We start from the raw sequence: 27636 nt of genomic DNA, 5'->3' as shown, positions 1-27636 counted from the left end.
CAGTCCACAGAACATCATGAGAGATATTCGGAAAGATCATTGGTGGGTACAATTGCACATAGTATACAATTGCTTCTGAAATATGGAAAATCCAGTGTACCTCCACTCAGTGCTCAAACGTACCATAGTTTATCCTGAACAAAACAACAGCCGCTTTTCTGTTCTGAGAAGATAAATGTCTGAAAAGAGGCTAAGAGGAACAAATGGGAGTTACCCGTCCTCCTCATCCTCGCTCACAGCACCATCCACGTGACTGACAACATGTTCTGCCTGTTCCTTCATGAACTGGGCTTTTATCTGCTCGAGCTCTCTCAGTTCAGCCTCCAGTTTTAACCTGTGCGCTCCACGTCGATTTTGCAGCAGCTTCATGGGAAACGGATTCATGTCACTGAAAGCAATGTTCATCAGCTTCCTGCAAAAGGATCAACATGTAAGCTGGGTAAAGAGATGAGCAGAGAACCTGGCCCTAGATTGAATGCAACTCCTGGACAAGTCTGAGGAAGTCCCCTCGTGCTTTCTCTATTCTCTCAGAAGGCTGAGATGGCTCTCAGAAATGGGGCAGCTTTTAAAAAACTGAATCTGCCAGCAATGGCTCAAAACTTCAGAGCTGTTCAGCATCGGAATTGTCAATCTCACCATGTTCCTCAAGATTAATCCTCAGGAATACCCATGTCTTTAACCATCTTACTGGTCTGATTATTAGTAGAAACCAGCTATTCAGAATGTAATATCTTCAGGGAAATCTTTCCAGGTGTCTTTTAAAGAATGCTTGTGTGTTCCTCAGGATTCTGGGGCATGTTCTTTGGCCAGTGTTCACAGAGAACTGACTAGGCCTGTGTGGTCTTACCATCACAGTCTGTGAACAGAAGAAGAGTGAAGAAGAAAAAGATAGAAGAAGAGTTGGGATTTTATACCCAGGTTTTCTCTACCTTTAAGGAAACTCAAAGCAGCTTACAATCATCTTCCCTTCTTCTCCTCACAAGAGACACCCTGTGAAGCAGATGGGACTGAGGGAATTCTGAGAGAACCGTAACTACCCCAAGATCCGTTTTGGGACTAGTGCTCTTTAACCTGGAAGTAGGGGTGGGTAGCGTGGTGGCCAAGTTTGCAGATGATACCAAATTATGTAGGGTGGTGAGAACCGCAAAGGATTGCGAAGAGCTCCAAGCGGACCTTGATAAATTAGGTGAGTGGGCTAAGAAATGGCAAATGCAGTTCAATGTAGCAAAATGTAAAGTGATGCACATAGGGGCAAAAAATCCAAACTTCACATACTCGCTACAAGGGTCAGTGCTATCAGTCACAGACCATGAAAGGGATTTGGGCGTCTTAGTTGATAGTTCCATGGGAATGTCAACTCAATGCATGGCAGCTGTGAAAAAGGCAAACTCTATGCTGGGGATAATTAGGAAAGGAATTGAGAATAAAACTGCAAGGATTGTCATGCCCTTATATAAAGCCGTGGTGCGACCGCACTTGGAGTACTGTGTTCAGTTCTGGTCGCCACATCTCAAAAAGGATATCGAAGAGATAGAAAAAGTGCAGAGAAGGGCAACGAGGATGATTGGAGCACCTTCCTTATGAGGAGAGGCTGCAGCGTTTGGGACTCTTTAGTTTGGAGAGGAGACGTCTGAGAGGGGATATGATTGAAGCCTATAAAATTATGCATGGGGTAGAAAATGTTGACAGAGAAATTTTTCTCTCTTTCTCACAATACTAGAATCAGGGGGCATACATTGAAAATGCTGGGGGGAAGAATTAGGACTAATAAAAGGAAACACTTCTTCATGCAACGTGTGATTGGTGTTTGGAATATGCTGCCACAGGAGGTGGTGATGGCCACTAACCTGGTTAGCTTTAAAAAGGGCTTGGACAGATTTATGGAGGAGAAGTCGATCTCCATACCAATCTTGATCCTCCTTGATCTCAGATTGCAAATGCCTTAGCAGACCAGGGTCTCAGGAGCAGCAGCAGCAGCAACCCATTGCTTTCACATCCTGCATGTGAGCTCCCAAAGGCACCTGGTGGGCCACTGCGAGTAGCAGAGTGCTGGACTAGATGGACTCTGGTCTGATCCAGCAAGCTAGTTCTTATGTTCTTATGTCATCCAGCAGGCTTCATGTGCAGGAGCGGAGAAACAAATCCAGTTTACCAGATAAGAGTCCACTGTTCATGTGAAGGGATGGAGAATCAAACCTGGTTCTCCAGATTAGAGTCCACCGCTCCTAACCACTACACTTGCTGGCTCCACAAGTTCATCCTGAGACACATAATGCTGCCTTCTGGTTACACATTGCAGAAAATCAGTAGTGATGGGCACACTTCAGAGAGGTGTGTTCCACGTTATTGATCTGCTTATCAAAAAACTCTTGAAGAACTTCTGAGCAACCTCACTAACAGACCTAATTTGTATTAAGAAAAACTCATTTTAGTCCTGATCTGTTTCTGCTGATCTGATTCTGCTCTAGGGTATGTACACTTCCTGGTTTCCAGCTTTCCTCAAAGACTGTGGTATCCAGTTTGTGGTTTCATTCGTGACCATCTTTTGTTGTTTATCATTCAGTTCTTGCATTTCTCTAGGCTCCAGAACTACAAACTGGCTTTTCCCTATATAAGTCTCTATTAGGCCAGTCTACCTGTCTGCCAGTCTCCACTCCAAGTCTCAAACCCTTGACAAGAAAGACCTCTGTTACCTGCTGTCACCTATTGTTTTGGTGAAAAACCGAAGGTACTGGTAGATTTCCAGGCTGTCTTGGATCCTTAAGATTGCATCTTCGTTGTATTTAAAGATCGCCAGAGCATAACGGAATATCACCTAGAGCAAAGGAAAACAAGGCCAACAGTCAGAATTCACAGCATACCTTCACAGGTTATAATGATGGCAGCAATGAGAAAGAAAGATAGGCATTTGAGAAAACTATCCCAGAGCCCAGAAGCATGGCCCTGGGGCATCTCTGCCTTGGAGACTGACATGGTATCCAGATGAGATTTCACAGATGGATGGAAAGGGTCTTCCCTACCTTTGTCCCTTCATACAGAAAGGCATCCCAGACCCTGAAAAGGATGTCACTGATAAGACTGTCGACAAAGACAACCAGAAACCAGTTGAAGGTCACAAGGCCCAAGTCTATCCGGTGCTGCTCCAGATGAGCCGTCAGCCTGGGAAGCTTCTCTGACAAAAAGTCTTTGAAGACTCTTTGATCGACCTGAGTTGAGAAAAGAAGAAAAAAAAGCAATAACAATAGACCTGCCTGAAAGGGGGTTTATTCTGGAGATGGTCTTAGCCAACAGGCAACAGGGGCAGCTGCCCTGTGACCTGCCCTTGGGGACCTCCAACTGCTTATGGTCCCTCCCACCAAAAGGGGAAAGAAGAACAGCAGAGTTCTCATGTCGCTTGTACCTTCCCTATCTTGGGCTTGAGCTGCTGGCTTCTGGTGGCAGCAGTAGCTCCTGAATACCTGGCGCAGGATGAGGACCAGCACTTGCTTGGCTCCAGCAAGGGGCTCAGTGAGGTGGCACTGAGTTTGGGGCCCCATCCTGGACTTTTGCCCAAGGACCCCAAAATCACTAAATGTTCGGATTTGCAAGTGTTTGTCACAACCAGTCATGAAAGTGTTAACTATATGTTTATATATAAATAAGGTGTTGTGGTCACACTCTAATGAGCTGACCTATTGATGACGCATTGGCCAGTGTAATAGCCATTTGTTACATGTCTACAAGCACATATACCTGAGGTTATAAAGTTAACTTGTTTTCTTTGTTCTGTGCCCAGTCGCACTGCCCAGCTGGACCATGCGCCAACATGCGGCACCATGCAACATGTAACAGTATGGCATGGTGTTTATTGTTTCTTTCTCCAGGTTACCTTACCCCAGCGGTGGCGAACCTATGGCACGGATGCCAGAGGTGGCACTCACAGCCCTTTCGGTGGGCACGTGTGCACAGAGTTCATCATGTGGGGGGGCAGAACATCACCCTCCCACACACACACCTAGGCTGGCCTGGGCATGATCCTTTGCCTGGGAGTAAGCTCAGTTGCTGGCAGTGGGGCTTGCTTCTGAGTAAACCCTTCTAGGGTCATGATTCACCCATTTGAAGCGTTGCACAGTTGCTTCACCAAGCGTACTCCCGAGTAATATGTGCCTCGGAACCTACTGTTTTTTTCTAAACTAAAACCTCAGTATACAGGTTAAATTGCCGTGTTGGCACTTTTGATAAATAAGTGGGTTTTGGGTTGCCATTCGGGCACTCAGTCTCGAAAAGGTTCGCCATCACTGCCTTACCCTTTTAAGCTAGTGAACTTTTATATAGCGAGTGAACTCACTAGTATCCGGGTCTTTACTGGTATCTGCTAAACTTTGCTACTAATGTAAATCTGCCAATACCAAGACCACCTCTGATTTAGCTTCAGTTTTTCCAGCATTCTCCAAATCGTAGGCATCAATCTATTTGAATCCCCTGATCAAATCAAGCCTCCCACTTATGGGTGTGCATACAACCATCCACTGGCAAAGTTGGTCTTTACCACTTCTCCCTTCTCATACAGCCCTCTGCGCCTCCAGCAATTTTTGGGTGTGTGTGTGTGTATATATATATGGATGTGTTTGTTTGTGTGTGTGTGTGTGTGTGTGTGTGTGTGTGTGAGTGAATGAGTGAGTGAGTGAGTGAGTGAGTTGAGTGGACCAAAAAAACAGCACAGAGAGCAGCATGAAGTGAGAGAAGGAATCAGCAGAGTCACTTCTCCCTCTTCTGGAAATAAAAATGCCATTCCATCAGGGGCACCACATGGTTTGGCTACGTGCCACTGTGTTGAATGCTCTTTGAAAAGATGGTTTCTGACAGTAGGGGTGGATTATATATTCCACATTTCTATTGACAAAGAGCTTAAATTCTGCTCATAGAAAGTTACAGCGCAAATCCAGTCAAAGGAACAATGAGAGGATTTTATCTAATACTAAAAGAAACGAAGGGCATCAGGTTGGCAGTCAAACACACTCACAAGATATAGATCAGTGGTTCTCAACCTTCCTAATGCCGCAACCCTTTAATACAGTTCCTCATGTTGTGGTGACCCCCAACCCTAACATTTATCCATTTTACAGATGGAGAACACTGAGATACCACTCTGAACAAATTATTATGCACTTGCCTCCAAGAATTGTCCTGAGTGCTATACATGAAAGGCATTATGTATAATAAACATCATACATGATAATGTTAATAGGCATGTTAATAAAAGGTTTCCCACCAACTCTGAGGAACGCTGCTTCTTGTGGCAGAGTGTCTAATGACAATCTGATGCCCCTTTAAACTTCCCACCCAAAATTGTCCATTGCAGCAAGCAGCCTGTCTAAACGCCCCCCCCCACCCCCAATAGAATCTCTGGTTTCACACTGGAGAAAAGAAATCCAAGTGTAAGAAACTAAACATGTATAACATAATGTTACTAGAGAAAAGTCTGAAAGAAGTTGGGCTGGAGATGTACCAGGATCTTACATTTCTGCTGAATCGTGGTAGAAGGTGCTGTCAACTCACAGCAAACTTAAGGCGACCCTGTGTGATTTTCAAGGCAAGAGACAAAACAGAAGTGGTTTGCCATTGCCAGCCTCTACAGAGCAACCCTGGACTTCCTTGGTGGTCTCCTATCAAAGTACTAACCTGAGCGAACCCTGCTTAGCTCCCAAGATATGACAAGATCATGCTAGTCTGGGTCATCCAGATAACTGCCAAACAGGCAGCTAAATCAATCAGCTTCTACAATTTCAATGGGGCTTTAGTTATATTTTCCCTGAGTTTGACTATAGATAAGGAATTGTGAGCACCCCATAAACTTGCATAACCTTCCTTCCCTTCGTGTCAAATGTGGGCATCCACACATATATCCTTTTCAGTGTGGAAGCTAAACATAGTTGCTGTTATGTTGGCACTGATGTTTTCACAAAGCACAGTTAGCCTAAACCACAGTTAACTAACTTGCTTCTAACCATGGTTTAACTACAGCTTGGTACGTGCCCCAGTTAATGAATATTGCTGATGCAGTTACAACAGTATCTAAAGCTAGATCCCAAACTTGACGGGGAAGGAGGAATGCCAGCCCAAGAAGGAAGGAGTGTGAAAGCTCTCAGGAGGGTCTTGGGCATGGTAAGGACATCAGGAAGTATGAGGATGGGACTTAGCAGAAGTTTTCTGAACTGACTTCTTAAGTCTGTCCTGTGTTTTACCAAAAGGCCCCCCAACCTTCCTATCTAAAACTGACCACATAAACAAGCTCTTTCAACCTCCCTTGACAGTCAACGCATTAAGGAATTATATTACAGAACTTGGTGAAGGGCTAGGTTTCCCCTAACGGAAAACTAAGGAGGAACTGAAACTGAGAATATTTCAGCATTTAGGAAATTAATAGATGACAACAACCACTCATCTTCCTTGTGTCAATTACTCAACTGCTCATGCAACAATCCGGGGAAAAACCCTTGTCTGCTAAAATTTAGCTAAAATCAATCAGCCTCTATAATTTCAATGGGGCTTTAGTTAGCCACCTTTTAAGAATTACAATTATTGACGACTTACTGCAGAAACAACTTCAATAGATGACCCACACTGCCAATCTCAGAATACTTTCGTGAGAGTAAGCTGCACTGGAATAGACTTGAGAAGGATTCATAGACCTGCTTTGGACTGCTTTCTAAAATCTTTTGCTGCTTTAACAACTAACTTTAATGGGATCATGAGCCCAAGCCTATCTTTAACCATGCAATCCTAAATAGATACATCCTTTTACATCCATTGAAGTCTACAGACTTAGATGGCACTGTAAATGATACAAATGGTGACCTAAATGTGGTATTCCACAATGCTATGTTGTGTTGAGAAATGCCAAAGTCTCCTACTACAAATTATGCACGTTTGACGAACTCTTACAATTAGCAGTGCTAAAGTTATACATACATCTCAAAATTACATAACCTTAGGTATCTTTAATACTGACTAATTAGGATTTTTTTCTTAAAAATTTGAATATTCCCAATTAATTACTCCCAACCTCATTCTGCACACGCTTTGGGACACCCATTCAGAGGTCCCTTTTGCAGGTCTTCCAAAAAGCGGGCATTTTCTTACCCTAAGACAGTGATGGCGAACCTTTTCGAGACCGAGTGCCCAAATTGCAACCCCAAACCCACTTATTTATCGCAAAGTGCCAACACGGTAATTTAACCTGAATACTGAGGTTTTCGTTTAGAAAAAACGGTTGGCTCCAAGGCATGCGTTACTCAGGAGTAAGCTTGGTGGTAGTTGATGGCTTTGCTTTGAAGCAACCGTGCAACTCTTCCAACGGGTGAATCACGACCCTAGGAGGGTTTACTCAGAAGCAAGTCCCATTGCCAGCAACCGAGCTTCCTCCCTGGTAAAGGATCGCGCTTTAGTCTAACAGCGCTTAACAGGGTTACCTACACAGCTTACCCAAAACTAGGGCTGAGGTTTAATGCTAATAATCGATCCCAGTGGCCCAGACCAGCCTAGATGTGTGTGAGGGGGGCACTCTGCGCATGCCCACAGAGAGGGCTCTGAGTACCACCTCTGGCACCCGTGCCATAGGTTCGCCATCACTGCCCTAAGATAATGGTCTGTATAATACATTCTACTAAGCGCTCATTTAAATAACTTCTGGATTGAAATGGTGTCCTTGACACAGCAAGGCCTGCAAATAAGTGAGCCCAGGGCAACTCCTGGAGGAAGGAACGCCAAAGTTTACAGGCTGCCACTCAGGAGGTCCTTGTGGAAGCCCCCACCCAATATAGCTGACAATGTGGTCAGGCTGCCAGGTTGCCTCCTATGGGAGATCTCCTGCCAGGTAGCAGGAGATCTCCCAGCCCAGTCCTCCCCTTCCCCATTGCCACTTACAGACCAGTAGGGTAAAAATGCAAGGGATCATTGGTGTTGCTGAGGCAACCCTGCCCCCCACTCTCAATCTGGCCTGGCAAGCTGGGCTGGAGGGGTGTTGCCCTAGCTCAGGGGTAGGGAACCTGCGGCTCTCCAGATGTTCAGGAACTACAATTCCCATCAGCCCCTACCAGAGACAGCCTGACAGAGGCTGATGGGAATTGTAGTTCCTGAACATCTGGAGAGCCGCAGGTTCCCTACCCCTGCCCTAGCTGGTTCGTGAGCCTGCTAACCCTGTTAAGCTGAGGTACTAACCCCCCCAGTCCCAATCTGGACTGGGAAGCCTCCAGCCTAGGCAGTCACAATCCCACCCTCACCCAAACCCAGTCCAGCCAAGTCCCATTTATATTATATCCAGTCCTTGTAACAAATAAGTTTGACACCTCAGTCCTAACATCTCTCTAAGTACTGATTCCACATCAATGACCAGCAAAGTACCAAGGACAGTCCACCGCTGTGTGTCCTCAAATTGCAGAGGACTCATGGTGAACCCCGCAAGGAACTTTCAAGGCAACATAGACCCAGATTCTCCTCGTTTTCCCTTTATTTTTCAATGTATTGCTTCATTAATTGTCTTGTTACCACGTTTCTCCGAAAATACGACAGTGTCTTATATTAATTTTTGCTCCCAAAGATGCGCTATGTCTTATTTTCAGGGGATGTCTTATTTTTCCTCAGCTGCATGCTCTGGTGTTCTGTTCGACGGGCATGCTTCCAAACAAAAACTTTGCTACGTCTTACTTTCGGGGGATGTTTTATATTTAGCACTTCAGCAAAACCTCTACTACGTCTTATTCTCAGGGGATGTCTTATTTTCGGAAAAACAGGGTAGTAAACACATTATATAATTAATATGACTTTATTCATAAACTGAAGGGCACAGAAGTAACTGGGAAACTCCTACATGCAAATTTGTGTTGCAGTTGCAGCTAGCTTCTGCAATAACAGCATGTTAGAAGCAGAAACTAGCCAACATTAAAAAGCATCATTTTCGGAAGAATATTTCAGGGAATGGGGAGAATCAGCAAATTCATGTCAAAAGAGCACCTTCGAAAGACAGCTTCTTTGCATATCTCAAGAAGAATTTATGAAAACTCATCAAAAAAAGGTTTTTAGGCATCTGCCATACGTTACGCCACATCAGCATCCAGAAATGAACGTTGGAAGACTGCTTTACTACATTATCTGATAGGCCAAAATAACCAAACATGTGGCTTTGAAAATCAGGGCATTTACCTTGAAAGTTTGGTTCCCCTCCAAAGCAACTGGTTGGCTGCTGTATGAAATAGGGTGCTGAATGGACCACTGGTTTGATCCAGCAGAGCCCCTTTTTGTGTGGTACTGTGGTATAGTGGTTAAGAGCAGGTTGACTCTAATCTGGAGAACCGGGCTTAATTCCCCACTCATCCACATTAGCGGGTGACTCTTATCTGGTGAACCTGATTTGTTTCCTTGCTCTTACACACAAAGCCTGTTGGGTGACCTTGAGCTAAGCACAGTTTGTTCAGAACTCTCTCAGCCCCACCTTCCTCATAAGGTGTCTGTTGTGGGAAGAGGAAGGGAAAAGAGTTTGTAAACCCCTTTGAGTCTCCTTACAGTAGAGAAAGGGGGTGGGGGTATAAATTCAAACTCTTCTTTATCTTCTTATGAAATTATTTTAGCAACTCTTTAATCCAGTAATGCTACAGGACTTGTCTGAAAAGGGTGGGAAAGTCTACTTGTTCCATTTTAGCAACATTAAGTCTATTGCTACTATTCTCACCGTGATTATGTTTAAATACATTAGGGAACTTCGTGACTCCTTTATTCGGTGACAGAGAGTAATTCTTGTGATAGAGTCACTCTAGTTCATTTTCCATTTTTAACACATAACTTCACAATGTTTACAAAGTTATACTTTTCACTTATTCCCAAATCCTCACCCAACACTAACCACTACCTCCCATTGTGCCTAATGCAGATAGTACATCCATCAAATTCCTTTAACCCTGTGCCTCATTCTTCCCTCATAGTTCTTTCAAATTCTGAATTTGTGCTCACAACCAGGCTTAAGAAAAGAAAATATCGAAGTGCTTAGGGGTTTTTGTTGTTGTTATTAAGCATTTTCTAATGATACTTTAATTATATTCTGATAAAAGTGAATTCTTTTTAAATGAGACTGTTTCTTTATGGCTATCCTATTGTTTGGCTCAGATTTACCTGCATATAGACAGGGCTATGGCTAAATGGTCAGAGGCCTTTAGATTTACCTGTGAGCCTATCAGAGTGTTGCTGTAGTAATCCGGAGGCATTAGATTCTCAACAATGTGGACCAGGCACCAGAAAGCATTCTCCTCCTCCTCTAGGACCAAGAGGGCTACAGCTGCTAATCTAGGATGAATGAGACACCGCTATAAACAAGACACAATCAAATGGTTACAACCAGGGATTTTCACAACTTTGGTGGAAGAAATAGTGATCCTCACACTGGTGTCAAACTCTTGACCCTCCAGTTGTTATGGATTACAGTTCCCATCATCCCCTGCCAGCATCGTGCTGGCAGAGGATGATGGGAACTGTAGTCCACAACATCTGGAGTGCCACAAGTTTGACACCTATGCACAGTAAGCCCCTAGGGTCACAGAGAAAACAACCCAGGGAAATAGTGAAGGGTCAGGGAGCACTTTGAAATTTGTACTGTATGCAGAAGTTCAGGGGCAAACCGACCATTGCATTTGATGCTTAAACTGAAAAGCTGCTTTCCTCCAGCAGTGCAAACAGCCACAGTGGAAACATTAAAGAAGCCCCCAGGTCTGCAAATGGTTGTTTCTTGCATCGATGCAGCTTGGCAGTATTACAGAAGAAGAAGAAGAAGAGTTTGGATTTATATCCCCCCTTTCTCTCCTGCAGGAGACTAAAAGGGGCTTACAATCTCCTTGCCCTTCCCCCCTCACAACAAACACCCTGTGAGGTAGGTGGGGCTGAGAGAGCTCTGAGAAGCTGTGACTAGCCCAAGGTCACCCAGCTGGCGTGTGTGGGAGTGTCCAGGCCAATCTGAATTCCCCAGATAAGCCTTCACAGCTCAGGCGGCAGAGCGGGGAATCAAACCCGGTTCCTCCAGATTAGATATACGAGCTCTTAACCTCCTACGCCACTGCTGCTCCAGCCGTAAAGGACAAATGCAGCAACTGAATTTTAATTCAGGAGGCATTCAAACACTCTCCAACCCAATGGTTCAGTTCAGACACAACATGAAGACATTGTTTTAACCATGTTTATAGCATGCAACCAGGATTTGACAGACAGTATTTCTGGCCAGCTTTGACAAGTAATGCTTTTCTCCATTGCAGAGATCTGGCTAGTATCCTGTTCTGCATTGCAACGAGGGCAGTGCCGGGGAACAGTCGAGGATTACCCCAGATTCCCATTTTCCTGCATCACACAAGCCCATGGCTGAGACTAACTGTGGCTAAAAAACCTACTGCAAACCCTGGTTTCAAAGCTTAGTTTTATGTACCCCAACTAACCATAGTTTGCAAAGTCACCTTTATTGAAGCCTGCTAACTATAACTAATTTTAGGGAAAACAGGTTTTTTGTATGACATCTGGACGGAACATGAGGGCCATTAAAGATTCCAAATATCAGCATTTATAAAACAGTAAGCCTAGAAGGTAGAGATGACACTTCTAACCAATTGTCATGCACATATGGCTTGGGGGCGGAGCCTATGCAGAACTGGTACAAACCAACTCAACCAAAACAGCAGAATTTGGCTGTTATTTGCTCTATACCCAGCAGACTGCTTAGCTCGAGGTCTAATGAGACTTGTCTAGCTTGGACCATCCAGGTCAGGGCACCCCAGGTAACCCCAAAGTCTAACTTAGAAAACATTTTGAGCTATAGGGAGTTGAGAAAGCGCCCTTCTACAATGAGAAGGCAGCTGGTGACATGGAACCAAGCGTGAGGAGGAAACACAGGAGGAGTTGGTCTCCTCAGTGGTCGCCGTTAACCCACCAATAGTTTTCTAGAGCCTGTTGTACATGCAATAACTAGCAGCAATATGCAATAACTACTGCTAGTTATTGCATGTTTGGGCCCCTGTATTATAAGCAATAATCATTAATACAATTCCAGGTTTTACATTACTTTGGAATTATTGTCAAAAATATCTCATTTTTTAAAAATTACAACTAAGTGGGGACTGCGGTGGAAACTCCCATCCATCTGCAGCCAACTTTTGGAGATCCCATAGGATTTTGAACAGAGGTGGTTTGCCATTGCCTGCCTCCGTGTAGCAACCCTGGACTTTCTTGGTGGTCATCCATCCAAATGCTAAGCAGGGCCAACTTTGCTTAGCTTTCTAGATCTGAGGAAACAGACTAGCTCGGGCCATGCAGATCAGAGCAAACTGGGTCTATTCAACTCCAACAGTTAATGGATAAGGTGCATTTTTGCAAGCAATGAAGAGTTAAAAATATTATCAATAAGCCAGCACTCCTTACCTGTTCAATCCCTGGCAGTAGCCAATGGTGGGATTTTGCCGGGAGAATGCCAGTAAAACCCTTCGGAGTTTTGGAACAAGCTGGGAGGTAGATGACGTAAAGTGTTTATTGTTGGTCAACGTGCGGGGAAGATCCAGCTCGATCTGCCGGGAGGCCGGATGTTCAGCAATCTCACACTGCTTGAGCAAGTTCTGATAGTGGCCAGGAGAACGGATATGCTGCACCTGGTGACTCACGATCCACCTCCACACTCTTTGGCGGTGCTCTACCGGGACACCACAGCGCAGTAGACTCTTTAACTCTGAGGAAGGAATCAGTTCACCGAGGTTATTCCACCGCTCGAAAAGGGGTTTCTCCAGAGCATCGTGGTTCAGGAGATGGCTGGACTTGATCTCCAATGCCTGGATTTTTGCCAGCAGTTTCCAGTCTTCGGCTTCATAGTCAGGAACCGTCATAAAACCATAATAATCATATTGACTGGTAAGTGAGAAAAGAAGGGGTGGGAGAAGCAGGGTATTAAAGCTATCGATTGATCAATCATTTATCTATGACCCAATTACATTAAAAAAATGTCCATCACACCAAGGCCTCAAAGTAGGTACCTTTTTCAAACATCATACAGTTATACTTCTTTCAATAAATTATCAAGGTTACAAACACCATTACCCATTGTCAGAAACCGAGGTCTCCTTTAATATCTTATATTACACTAACATAAGGTTATCACCTTATTAAATCTTACAAAGTAATCCTAGGCAAAGCTGAAGTCTTCCAGATCCCCTAAAATCAAAGCATGTGACTCTGATTAGGGTTCTACTGTTAACTATATATTTTTTGATAAATTAACTCTTTAAAAATAAAATTTGTATATATTTATGAATAACTCTGAAAGAAAGGAAAAGAGCCTATTTTCTTTTGAGATGATATATGCCTATGTCACGGCATTCCCCTTCTCTGCTGTACAGAAGAGGAATGTCTCTCTAAGATGACAGCCATCATCTGTACTTTTCTAAGTACTTATATTCAAAGATAATACATTTCAAAATGTTGCCTGACATAATACAACCAATTATCAAGGCTTTCTCTGTGATTGCTCCCAAGCACTGGAATAATATCTCCTCAGAGGTTCACCGGGCACCTACCCTTTATGGGTTTAAGCGCCTGAACAAAGACTTTCCTCTTCTCCCAGGCAGAGGCATGGTGGGGGTGGAAGTGAGGGGTTGGGGGAAATGCATCTGGGGCAAAACCTGTTCCTTGACTATCAGGTGAGGCTCCGCCGGCCGAAGGAGCAACCTTCCCACATGTCCCCATAAGTGCTCTGCCTCTGTTCCCAGGCATTTTGTTAGTCTCCCTGGATGGCCCTCTATGATGTTGATGGTGGGGGGGAGGGGTTAGGGTTTTTCACTTTTGTATGCTCTGTTTTTAATAGATGTATTTGTTTAAGGGGGTGTTTTTAATGTTGTAGCCACCCAGAAATCCTGTATATAAATGTCAAAAAAATTAATTATTTAGAACAGGCTAAAAATTTGCAGCCTTAAGCAAGAGCCAACTTTTGATCTCTGAACCATCCATTTGGTAATTCTGCAACACAGTGCAATCCGACATGGAGTCACTCTGGCCTGAGCCTTCGAAATCATAGGCTTGACACCATTAGAAGAGCAGCCACTCTTTGGGCCTTTTTCCACTTACCTTAAGCCCCGCACTACTCTCCTCAAGTAGCGCGGGGTCCCCCGGCACTCCCCATGACAGGGGTGGCGACAGCGCAGCCGCCCCGATGCTGCCACTGTCGCGCCCCCTCAGAGCGCGGTATCCCTGGCACTCTTGTAAACAGCGCCTTTTGATGACCCCGCGCAGAGCCCCTTGTTATATGAAAACACACACATTGTGCCCTTACTTGACTGGGCTCTGGGGAACAGGAACTGGGGCTTCCTCCTTCTCGCCCCATTGCAGCGCCTCCTGGATGAGGCCCTTCATCATGTCCATATGTTCACTGGTCAAATCCGGCAGTCCTTGCAGCTTCCGCAACATCGTTAGGTATTTGCTCTCCATCTGGCAGTTGTGGGCTTGCAGCCGAGCACACTGATGAGATGCAAAGTGAGAATTGCTGCCATCAAGACCCCAGAGCTCATTAGGACATTTGTTGCCTCAAGAGCAGCAATGCATAAGGCAGGCAACGATCTGTGGACAATTTTGAATCTCCTCCGGCTTCCAACTTATGAGGAGGAAAGAGGTACTGCCACTTAGTACACCTTGGGCGTTTCCCCACTTATCTTTGCTGCCCTTTGCTGCGCGCTACTCTCAGCGCGCGGCATCTCTGGTGCGCGCCCGGGTGTCCCCACGACCCCACGCTCTGCACGGGGTCATCAAAAGGTGCCATTTTGAGGAGCGCCAGGGATGCCGCGCGCTGAGGGGGCGCGAGAGCGGCAGCGTCGGGGCGGCTGTGTTGTCGCCGCCCCTGTAGTGGGGAGTGCCGGGGGACCCCGCGCTACTTGAGGAGAGTAGCACGGGGCTTAAGGTAAGTGGGGAAAGGGCCCTTGTCCTTTGGCTTGAGAGGGGGAGCAGAGTATTCTCAGGCTTAGAGGGAGATCAATGGACTCTCTCACAAAGCTACTCAATTTTACCCACCTATTCCCAAAATGTGCCTGCTATGGGATTCATAGTAGTGTGCTGTGAATGGGGCATTCCAGCACAACGCTGAGATTACAATATAATACATGATAACCGTTGAGGCAAAATAAACTTGACTATCAAGAGAATTTTTCCTGGGAAGTAAGCCAAGCCTACGTTCATTTATCCTCCCTGAAGAAGCTGTTTTGTGAAACTTATGTGCACATCTGGCTGGAGTGATTATGAGTTATTGCTAGTGTATTTCTGCTTGTTAAAGTATGCTACTGTGCAGTGTTAAAGTTTGAAAATGGTTGCAATGTGATTCGCACTTTAAATTGCAAGGGACTATAATCCCAATTGTAATAGTGTATTTCAGAAAACTTGTTCCCCAGGTAAAGAATTGTAAATGGTCGTTAGGTTTTTTTTTGTCCTCCTAACCCTGCATGGGATTCTCATAAGTTGTAACTTGCTTCTGCATGTTATCTTGTGTTTAGTAAGTTTTGCTGTTGAAGTCCAGTGAGGCAACAACTGCATCATATTAAACTCTTAATCAAGCTCGTTGTGACTACAATTTAACTTGTCCTCATGGTTGTATTGTATTTGGATTCTTCCATCCATCTTGTCAGTACTTTATCACAGCATCAAAGGTAAAGCCATCAAACATCACTGGTATTCCTAATTTGGCCCTGTCTGGGAACCACGCCCTTGGACTCCTGCCCAGGCCAGGAGAGGGCCCAGAAGGCGGCCCAGGAGTAAGACTTACCCAGTCTCCAGGGGCACACAGGGTCCCAGTGATGTGAGGCCGCTTGCAGGGAGGAGCCTCACACTGGGCCAGTGGCAGCCAGGGCTCCAAAGGCCACACAGTGGCAGGCTGAACCAAGGCCAGGCAAGGCCAGACACCATGCCAGAGGCCCAGGACCTCGGCAAGGGGCCTGGAGCAGGCCCAGAAGCCCAACTGAGGCCTCTGTCCTCCTAGTGCAGTAATGGGGAGGTCTAGGGGCCCACCCTGGCGAGGAAGGAAGAGGAAGGAGCCATTGGATTAGATTAGTGCCCTTAAAGGCTCTGAGGGAAGAGTCAGGGGGAAGGGGGAAGAGCTGGAGGCAGAGGAAATAAAAATGGGGAGGGGCCTGGATAGCCAGGGTGGATGCTCCCATGTAGCTACGTCCCAACGCAGGGCCTGTTGGCCTTGGGCTGAAGCTGAAGTGCAGCTGTACTCAAATGCCCAGTCTGACACCGGAGGAACGGCTCCTAAGACCCTGGGAAGGGGCGTCTCAGGACGTCCTGAGGCTCAACATAATGAGAACCTTATTAATGAGAACCTTATGTGAAGCACTCTACTTTTCTCCAGTGGAATTAACAGCAACCAGCCATTCACTATCATAGGGGTCAAAGAGGAACCAATGATAAAAATGTGAACACATGAAGCTGTCTTATACTGAAACGAACCCGTGGCCCAGCAAGGTCAGTACTGTCTACTCAGACTGGCAGTGGTTCTCCAGGGTTTCAGGATATGTCACCTACTACTTCATTCTTGTAACTGGAGATGCTGGGGTCCGAACCTGGGACCTTCTGCAGGCTCTACAACTGAGCATGCACCATGAGCTGAAGGAAAACTCTGTTCTGGACCTCTGGTGAACCCAGTCAATCTCTCTAAAACTGTATTTAGATATTTATATCCCACTGGCGATTCACAGAGGCCTGCAACATTCTTCCATTTTTATCTTCAGAACAATAAACCCTGCGAGGTAAGTGAAAGAGCGGGAGAGTGATTGGCACAAGATCACCCAGCAAGTTTCCATGGCAGAGTGGGGATTCGAAACCTGGGTCTGCCAAATCCTCCCATGATACTCAAACTGCTATATCATGCTGCCTCTCTACTAAGAATCAAGGCCACTCCTATGTAGACAGTCAATTATTCAGTTTTGTTTCTTTTGTCACAGCGAAGAGGGACAGAATGGTAGGAAAGGGAACTAAGGGAACTCGCACTTTAGAGAGGGAGAGACAGAAATCTTTCTACAAATCCAAAACTGCAGAGAAAAGAAGAGCATGACCCAAGATGGTGGATCTCCACAGAGAATGTTACTGGGCTCCTTACTTTCATCAGAAGGATCTTCTCTCTCTGGGCCACCGTGCTCCAGATTTTAGTCACCTGGTGGATTTCAGAATTCAAAAACTGGTTCTGAGTTTTATATGCTTCTAGGTCATCCTGGCAAGACAAGAAGAAGAAGAAAATCATTCAAAACAAACTGTCAGCACAACTATATCATTCATTAGCTGGGGGGGGGGGGGTTACCACAAAAGGTCCTTGTGTTAGTTGTCTGTTGGTAGACGAATACAAATGCTACAGTCACATCGATAACAGCCAACTGTAAGTCATTGTTCTAGTTAACTTTTGTCACGCGATGCTTTGTTTCAAGGAGCTGAGTTAGGAGCTGGAGCTACAGGATGAAGTTCTGGAAACGAAACATTGTCACATGGAACATTCAAAAAGAAATATGGATATTCTTCAAGGCCTAGGTTGAAGGCAGAAACCCTCTGCTTCATTTTGGCAGGGATCTATACGATGACACTACCTCCTGGTAATGGTTTTATATTTTATTTACTTCATTTATACACCACTTTTTTTTTCAATGGGGATCCAAAATGATTTACAGTGCTTTCTCCTTCCTCCATTTTACTTCACACAACCCTGTGAGTAGGTTACGATGATAGAGGCTCATTCCGCACATGCAGAATAATGCACTTTCAAACTGCTTTCAGTGCTCTTTGAAGCTGTGCGGAATAGCAAAATCCACTTGCAAACAGTTGTGAAAGTGGTTTGAAAATGCATTATTTTGCGTGTGCGGAAGGGGCCAGAGTGTCAGGCTCAAGGTCCTCCAGGGAGCTTTCACAGCGGAGTTGGGATTTGAATCCCATTCTCCCAGATCCTTGTCTATCACTAACTATACACCACTCTGGCTATCACGTGACCACACTAGTTGTTTGATCCTTAGCAACTATTAAGGCTTAGTTCTCATGAGGCTGATAAACCCGGCAAAGCCATATCAGATTGCAAATGGTTACTCAGGAGGGAAAACCTGCTCATGTGAAAATGCCAGGGAAAAGGATGGGATACAACCTTTTTCAACATACCAGGTTTCTTTGCAGAGGATTTGTGGGGGCCAGGTACAGATCATTTAATCATGCAAACCACACCAACAGTTTGGAGTGGCACAGCACAGGGACAGGTTGACTACCTCAGAGAGAACTGAGCCCTCCGAGGGTTGGGCGGTATAAAAATCCCATAAATAAAAAATAAATAAATAAACTAAGACCCAAGGCACACCTCCAAGCAACAATAAGAGGCACCCTCATGTTTTTAGGCAAGTATATTTGACTCAAACAGGTGAGTAGTAATTCTTTGTTTCCTTGTGAACTATACATTTATTTGTATTTATTTCCAAGACGAACTGTGCACTATGTGCAATCCTGTGTGGAGTTGCTCCTTTCAAACTCACCAATTCCAATGGACTCTGACCACAATAACTATGCATAGTTGTTGTTGTAGAGTAGTGTCACCTCAACAGTGCTGCAATTGACAAATGAAAATCTACTGGTGGTCCCTGGTCTGAGAAAGGTCCAGCTAGCCTCAACCAGGACCAGGGATTTCTCAGCCTGGCCCCTACCTGGTGGAAACCTTGGTCGAGTGAGACCAGGGTCTGCGGGATCTGAGTCAATTTTTCAGGGAATGTAAGACAGACCTGTTCCACCAGGCTTAGTGCTGAGGCAGCTACATTCATTTTCAATCAGAGGCGTAGCAAGGGGGGAAAGAGTCCGGTGCACTGGTGCATCCTCCGCCCCCGTCCCGCCCTGGAACGCCTCTGCCCCGGAACGCCCCTGGAATGGCTTTCAGAATGCCCTCATCACACCCCTACAGAGGACTGCACCCTGTGCGTCACCCCCGCTTCCCCTTGGAGCTACGCCTCTATTTTCAATCACTGGGCCTCCTCCTTCTTCCATCTTCTCCACCCTTTGTATTCCTCCTTGTACAGGTTACAAAGTTGCTGTGACTGGCTGCCACCAGTTTAGATTAAATTTTAAACTGTACTATTGTTATTTTATACTGCTTTGTATTTCACATGGAAATCTGGAAGCTGCCCTGAGCCTGTAAAAGGAAGAGTGGCAAATGAGTCTGATAATTAAATTTTAACTTGTTCCTGCAACTAGGGGGTGGTGCTAAAATAAAGCAAGCTTTCAGTATCAGGAGCTTGGAGAAGGGAAGTTGGGAACTAGAAGGGAGGCCTCACACAAAACAGAAAGCTCAGAACTAAGGAGCAGCATGCAACTGAGGCGCAACTGGGAGAGGGTGGAGTCAAAGTTGCCGCCTGACACTGAGCCCCATTGTCTAAAGGAGCTCGTTTCTGGCTTTGTCTCAAGTACCTTCAAATGTTCAATCTCTTCCTGCTGCTTATACAAGGTCTCTGCAGCAATGGTATCTGCCTCCCCAGGAGAGTCCAACATTTCCCTGCTGAGCTGCTCTGTCAGCTTCAGGACGACCTGCTGCTTGGCCTGGTTCTTGTCCATCAGGAGCTGCACGTGGTCCTGCAGTTCCTCAATGTGCTCTTCCTTCAAAGCAAGCCGATGCTCCAGATCCTTCCTCTCCATCTCCAGAGTTTCAACCCGCTTGTTCAGCTCTGCAATCTGCCTGACCTTGTGCCGCACCAACTCCAGCCTGTCCTTTTCCTTAGTTGTGGCCAGGTACTTGCAGGACTCTCGTTTCTCCTGCTGAGCTGCCTCCAGAGCTTTGTGGAGAAGTTTAACCAGTTCCTGAGGAAGAAAACACAAAACCAAAAAATCCCCATCAGGTAAAGACTTGCATGTATGAATGATCCAGTATAACAGAGGGAACTTTCATAGCACTTAAACGCATGAGGGAACCAAACTGTCAAGAGACTTCAGCTATGTGCACCAACAATGGACAAATACCCCCTTTTCCCAGATAAATTATATCACATTAGGTTGGGTGCTGTGTGGTTTCCGGGCTGTATGGCTGTGTTCTAGTACACAATAATTTTTCTCTAAAAGGAAACACAACCAGTCTTTATTGTGTTCTACATTTTAAAGTCACGGTTTACGTTTTCAAGAACACAGAATTTCATTTCAGAAGCACATAACTCCAACAACCGATCTATAAGAAACTTGGCTTGGGCTTTGTTTGAATAAACAGGTAAGGGCAAACCCTTATTTTGAGGAAACATCCCCATACATTGCAACTCTATCTAGGCAATGAGGTTTAGGTCCAAATCCTCACAAACTCATAAAGCTCGCTGCATACCCTTAGAAAAATCGCTCTCATCCCAACCTACTTTACGGAACTACAGTGAGGATTAACAGGAAAGGCAGACGTATAGCAGGGAACTTAAAGATATGACACATGGTTAGTGTTTCAGTTCAAACTCCATTTAGAAAGATTCCAGGCAACCACCTGGGAAAGATTCCTCCCCAAATTATAGAGACCTGATGTCAGTCAAAGTAGAGGTTATTGGACTAGAAAGACTCACAGACTGACTCAGTATAGCCCAGCTTTATATGCTGCTCTAAGTTCCTGGGTGGAAGGACAGAACAGAAATGTGATCAAACATTTCTGATTCTGGATAGGAAACAAATAACACATTTCTATCATATGATCATGAGCTAATTTTCCATTCCATACAGAGGTTCAGAATGACCGGTAGCCACAATCAGTTCAGAACTATTGTTCTTAAAGTAATTCATAAAAGTAAAATAAAGTTGATGATGTACTGATATTCTAGAGTAGACCAACTTTCCCAAACTTTCCCAGAGGCACCTAATAATACTTCCTGTCAAACTTTTCAGAAAATGGGCAAGGCCTTTGTAAGGCAAAAATGTGGAACAAGACCTCCTAAATACACATTTCTAAATCAGGTTTACCTTCTGAGATTTAACTTCTTCTGTAAGGGCTAAAATTTGGTGCTTAAACGAAGCTACTTTCTCCTGTCCTGTCCGTTCTGCAATGCGAGAGAAACCGCCGTTTCCTTTTTTGATTTTTCGAGTAAAGGAAGGCCTGCTCTTCATCCTTGTATTTTCTTGGATTTCTGTACTGACTGAGGAGGAAATAAGTAGGGTTAAAGAACAGAACATTCTCCTTTACCAAGGAAGAAATGAGTGGTTTAACATAAATTTGGGATTGATATTGAAGAAATGGGAGGTGCGCACTACCTCTTCTAGATTTAACAAATTCACATTTAACTGCTCAATGACATTCAGTGATGGAAACTGCCGTCAAGTTGCAGCTGACTTATTGCAACCCCATAGGGTTTCAAGACAAGACTTGGTTTGCTCCTGCTTGTCTGTGCACAACAACCCTGGCCTTCCTTGGTGGTCTTCATTCAAAGCATTAATCAGGGCTAACCCTGCTTAGTTTCCAAGATCTGACAAGGCTGGGCTAGCCTGGACAGTCTAGGTCAGGGCTCAACGAGATTTGTACCTCAATGGATTATTCCAAAACAAAATCTCATTGATTTCAGCAAGCTTATTTTAAGGTTTATCTGCTTAGAATATAATAGTTTTTCACTGTAACTTCTCTTCACTGGCTCAGTCCAGCTTACCACAATGATGTTTCCTGTATCTCATGGCCCCAGTACTGATATACAGATTGTTCACTGGCCATAGCTCAACACTGTGCTCTTTATTTGAAAACACAATGATCAAAGGGGGGGGGGCGCACCTGTTTCCTCAGGTTCTGCTTCCATATGCTCTTCCTCAGCTAGGATTTCAAAATTTTCTTGAGTCTCCTCAAAATTAAAGATACCGCTGCAGTCTCCTCGGTTTTGCCGGCTGCCACAAAGATTATGCACAGTGTTCCTGAGGTCACAAAAACATCAGAAAAGGGTCAGGAAGAAACTGTAATGACTGATTTAAACAGAGGCCTAATTTTCATTGAGGCAAATAACCCAACAGCATATGTCACGTCAGACAGGGAATGAATACACCTTCCCACAAAAAATCCTTCCATGAGAAAATCTAGATGCCAAGGAGAAGGGTTCTAGCCTAGTCTTCTTGACATGCTTATTTTCTAAGTGGAAGGGTGGGTTTTTAAAATTTCTGCTATTAGAGAACTTTAACTTTTAATTTCATAATCCTTTCCCCATATCCAACATATGCACAACACCCAAAAAGTTAAGGATTTATTTCAGGGTTTGTTGAAATTATAAGCACGACTGTGCCCAGATAGTGGGCACAGTAACAAAATTGTTACTATGAGGGAGTGAGACCAGTTGCATAAAAGTTGACAAAGAGACTGGACCAATCACAAAGGTTGACAAAATTTTAGGAAGTCCCAACCCAAGCGTGCTGTTATGCAACTACTTCTGAATGGGTTAAATTACTGGGTCTCTTATAAAGTACTTCCTGAGTCAGTGAGGTGGAAGAAAGTCAGGATCCACTGTTGGACCCCTTGCAATTTGCATACCGAGCAAATAGATCGTCAGATGATGCTGTTAATATGGCTTTGCACTATATCCTACAGCATCTTGAATCGCCAAAGACCTATGCAAGGGTCCTCTTTGTTGACTTTAGTTCAGCATTCAATACTATCATACCGGACATTCTTCTAACCAAACTAAATCAGCTAGCAGTACCTGAGCATATTTGTAAGTGGATCACAAGCTTCCTAACAGATAGGAAACAGCAGGTGAAGCTAGGAAAAATTACATCAGACACCTGTAAAATGAGCACAGGGGCCCCCCAAGGCTGTGTACTTTCACCACTTCTCTTCTCTCTGTATACCAATGACTGTATCTCAAATGATCCATCTGTTAAAATACTGAAATTTGCAGATGATACAACAGTGATTGGTCTCATTCGAGACAACGATGAAACCACATACAGACGGGAGGTTGAACAACTAGCCTCGTGGTGCCACTGGAACAATCTAGAACTGAACACACTTAAAACCGTAGAAATGGTGATAGATTTCAGGAGAAACCCTCCCATCCTACCTCCTCTCACAATACTAGACAACACAGTATCAACAGTAGAGACCTTTAAATTTCTAGGCTCCATCATATCTCATGACCTAAAATGGTCACCTAACATCAAAATGTCATCAAAAAAAGCACAACAAAGAATGTTCTTTCTGCGCCACCTCAGGAAGCTCAAACTGCCCAATCAGCTGCTGATACAGTTCTACAGAGGAATCATTGAGTCTGTCATCTGCACCTCTATAACTGTGTGGTTTGGTTCTGCAACCCAACAAGATCGACACAGACTTCAGAGAATAATCAGAACTGCAGAAAAAACAATTGCTGCTAACCTGCCTTCCATTGAGGACCTGTATACTGCACGGGTCAAAAAAAGGGCTGTGAAAATATTTACTGACCCCTCGCATCCTGGACATAAACTGTTTCAACTCTTACCCTCTAAACGTCGCTACAGAGCACTGCACACCAAGACAACTAGACATAAGAACAGTTTTTTCCCGAATGCCATCACTCTGCTAAACAAATAATTCCCTCGATAATGTCAAACTATTTATTATATATTTATTATATAATTACTGCACTACTTTTTTCATCATTCCTATTACCCATCTCCTCCCACTTATGACTGTATGACTATAGCCTGTGCTGACATTTCATTTATTTTATGATTTTACATTTTATGTTTTTATTACTATTGATTGTTTCCTGATTGCTTACTAGACCTATATGACAATCATTAAGTGTTGTACCTTATGATTCTTGACAAATGTATTTTTCTTTTATGTACACTGAGAGCATATGCACCGGAGACAAATTCCTTGTGTGTCCAATCACACTTGGCCAATAAAGATTCTATTCTATTCTATTCTATTCTATTCTATTCTATTCTACTTCCTGAGTCAGTGAGGTGGAAGAAAGTCAGGAGTGGGCTCTTTGCGTCAGAAATAAAATGCTTTGAGGAAGGAACAAGTGGATTCCAGGAAACACATTGGTAGGCATTATGGTGCCCATGGATTCCATGTTGGGGATCGCGGGTCACCTTAATGCATCTGACAAATTAAACACTTGCCTTTTAAAAACTCTTGGCACTATACACTGGTAGATCTTTGAGGTGCCACAAGGCACTCTGTTATTACTGGTAAAACAAACTAGCCACTTTTCTGGAATGTCAGTATATGAAACTACTTACTGTATTTCAATCCACGGATGCTTGAGGGAGAGATTCTGAAAAGACACAGAGGTCTGTGGCGCTGGTAAAGAAGCTGCCTTTATGCCAACCACATCAGTGGGAGTTTTCACAGGGGGCAAAAAATCATGTTCTGCCTCAGCTAAAAAGAAAGATAACAGTAAGAGCTACAAAATACTTGATGGAGTTCAGGAAGGCTGTATCAGAAAGTCCACAGAGAACAAAAATATGCAAATAGTACATAATTTTTGCTTCTCATTATGCAAACAAAGGACAAATGCTTAGTCAGACAAAATGCAAATCTCAGTTTTGGGATCTGAGGGATCTCAGTTCAAATCCCCACTCTGCTGTGGAAACCTGATGGGAAGCCTGGGCCAGTCAGACACCCTCAGCCTGGCCTACCTTTCGTAGGCTCATTCCGCACATGCAGAATAATGCACTTTCAAACTGCTTTCAGTGCTCTTTGAAGCTGTGCGGAATAGCAAAATCCACTTGCAAACAGTTGTGAAAGTGGTTTGAAAACGCATTATTTTGCATGTGCGGAAGGGGCCAATGTTATTGTGAGAATAAAATGGAAGGGAGATGTTGTAAGCCACTTTGTGTTTCCATTGGGGAGAAAGGTGGGGTGTCACTTAAGTAAATAAACAAAGAAACTTTGTGTTAAAAATCTCTGACATCCTGGCAAACAAATAGATGCTTGAGGGGTTAATCTTTGGCAGATCCTAACAACTGCTGGCTTTCATATTTTCAGAGGGAACAGAAGCATTCTCCCATACCCCAGAACAGAAGAAGAATTTGGATGTATACTCTGCTTTTCTCAATCGTAAGGAATCTCCTGTTTGTGGGGCAAAAGCCTAATGCAGTTATATACGGTAGTTGTTACTTACTGCAGCTGAACTGGACTTTGTTCACCGCATCCTCTACCAAACTCCAAGGCTGCTTATGACAAAACTCCCAACGCTTGATCTGTAACTGTTGCAACCAGTACATCATGGCTTGCTTATCGATAGCCTGTAATTAATTAGAATAACAATAATAATAATGTCGCATCTTTGTAATTCTAGTTTCACCTGCAGATACTACTAAATTCTGCCACAAATGAAGTCTGGTAGAAAGATAATCTCCCTGGAAGAGACCAGTTCAGCAAGTAATGGGATTTCCAATCGCGTGCCTCTCATGATGCGCCAGTCAAAACAGGAGGTCAGGGGACTGAATTCTGGTTTCCTCAAAAAGCAGAAGGCTGGCCTCATGATGAAGAGCAGCTTCCTGCAGACAAAAAAATATTTCTCTTCATCAGAATGAATCAGAGCATTTTGCAAGGGGGAACAAAAAACTACTGAAAACATGATCAGGCCATTCAGCGTCCCTGATCTTTGCCAACTGGTTCAATTTGGTTCTGTGTTAGTGAAACATTAATTGATTGATTTACTTCATTTAGAGACGGCTGTCAAGACTCAAGGCAGATTACAGAATTAGAAAACAATGCAATATAGACTGTATAACATACAAGACACAATGTTTAAAAAAACTGCCTGGTTATTAAGATCATCTGGGGAAGGCTATCTCCCCATCCAATCTATACATCTGGTAGACACCTGGGAGACAGCCTTCTCAGGCCCCTTCTGCACATGCAGAATAATGCACTTTCAATCCACTTTCAATGCACTTTGCAGCTGGATTTTACTGTGCGGAATAGCAAAATCCACTTGCAAACAATTGTGAAAGTGGATTGAAAGTGCATTATCCTGCAGGTGCGGTAGGAGCATCAGTGACGTGCTCAAACTTTGGGATGCTCTTCCTGCAGAAGCCCAACGTACTCCTTCTTTACTCTCCTTCCATCTGTCGATGAAGACATTTTTATTTCAAACAGTTTTTAACATCTAGATTTTAGGAAGCAGCATTTCAGATTTTATAGGTGCATTTTAGTGAATTTCAAAACAGTATAGCATGTTTTTAGTGTGTTTTATTTATTGTTCTTGGCTTTATTGTTATTGCATTATTATATTTTATTGTATTGTAAGCTGCTTTGAATATGGCTATAGAAAGGCAGGGTATAAAATACTTTTAATGACAGACAGGCAGGCAGACAGACAGTGCTTCTCTGAGAATGTAGGGAAGAGGCATGAATAAGTTGGCCATACACACATACCCAACATCTGCCTCGCATCATGGATCTGAGCAAAAAGGAAGAATGGTAACATATTTCCAGTAACTTGAAAAGATGGGAGGTATAATTTGGCCACTGTTTTACTGGCACACCCACCCAACCCCATTTGAGCTCTGCTTCAGAGTGGGACCATAAGGCAATACTGAGACACTGGAACTTCCTGCAATTTCCTCTTCATGGAGTGTGGAGAAAGTGGATTGAACCTTTTATCCCTCTACCATCATTACTACAAGTTGGGATCTCTCGAGAAACCGAGGCCCCTTCCACACATGCAAAATAATGCGTTTTCAAACCACTTTCACAACTGTTTGCAAGTGGATTTTGCTATTCCGCACAGCTTCAAAGAGCACTGAAAGCAGTTTGAAAGTGCATTATTCTGCATGTGCGGAATGAGCTTCAGTGACCAAGGCAAACAAAAGGAAGCTGACTTGTGGAACACACTGACACAAGATATGATGTTCACAGGCTTAGATGATGGTGTAGATATGATCTGACACAGTATTAGGCAACCTTCTGCTAGTTAATGACAGTCTTTCTTGAGCAGTGGCTAAGGGGGTCAGGCAAGAGGTGAAGTGAAAGACTTCTGCCTGAGACCCAGGAGAACCACATGCCACTCAGAACAGACAATTCTGTCCTTGACAAGCCAATGGGCTGACTCAATAGAAGACAGCTTCATGCATTTGAGTGAGGGGTATTGCCGGTAAGCCCCACTTGGTGCAGTGGTTAAGAACAGGTAGACTCTAATCCAGTAGAGGGATTCAAATAACTTAACAACCGGTTCCAGTGGTGAGATTCAAATAATTTATTAACCGGTTGTTTACAAGCACCATTTTAACAACCGGTTCTGCCGAACTGGTGCAAACCTGCTGAATCCCACCACAGCTCTAATCTGGAGAATGGGGTTTGATTCCCCACTCCTCTACCTGAGCAGCTGACTCTTATCTGATGAGCCAGATTTGTTTCCCTGCCCCTACACATGAAGTCTGCTGGGTGTCCTTGGGTGAATCACAGTTAGTTCAGAACACTCTCAGCTCCACCTACCTCACAAGGTGTCTGTTGTGGGGAGAGGAAGGGAAAGGAGTTTGTAAGCCCCTTTGAGACTCCTTACAGGGGAGAAAGGAAGGGGTATAAATCCAGACTACTACTCCTCCTCCTTCTTCTGAGCTTCATCCTGGATTTGACTAGCCATCAACAATAATACCCTGGTACTCAATTCCCCATTCCCCTATTTCGCATACCTTAAGGATAAATTCTTTGCTGGGAGTCCT

At 44.2% G+C, this 27636-nt stretch overlaps 1 protein-coding gene across 1 annotated transcript; it reads right to left on the bottom strand.

Moving 5' to 3' along the window:
* On the bottom strand, nt 1-27636 carry TBC1D2 (TBC1 domain family member 2). Its single transcript, XM_048503884.1, has 15 exons — nt 27607-27636; nt 25089-25212; nt 24205-24343; nt 21761-21897; nt 20965-21137; nt 19453-19839; nt 17129-17239; nt 14347-14505; nt 14030-14051; nt 13154-13163; nt 12427-12903; nt 10194-10314; nt 3021-3206; nt 2694-2815; nt 1-412 (listed from the first exon to the last, which is right to left on the bottom strand). The coding sequence occupies exons 2-15, from the start codon at nt 25192-25194 to the stop codon at nt 211-213; spliced, it is 2352 nt and encodes a 783-aa protein (XP_048359841.1). The 5' UTR covers nt 25195-25212; nt 27607-27636; the 3' UTR covers nt 1-210.

This window comes from Sphaerodactylus townsendi, linkage group LG07 (assembly GCF_021028975.2).
Source record: "Sphaerodactylus townsendi isolate TG3544 linkage group LG07, MPM_Stown_v2.3, whole genome shotgun sequence".
NCBI lineage: Eukaryota > Metazoa > Chordata > Lepidosauria > Squamata > Sphaerodactylidae > Sphaerodactylus > Sphaerodactylus townsendi.
This window is presented reverse-complemented; position numbering and strand designations above follow the sequence as displayed.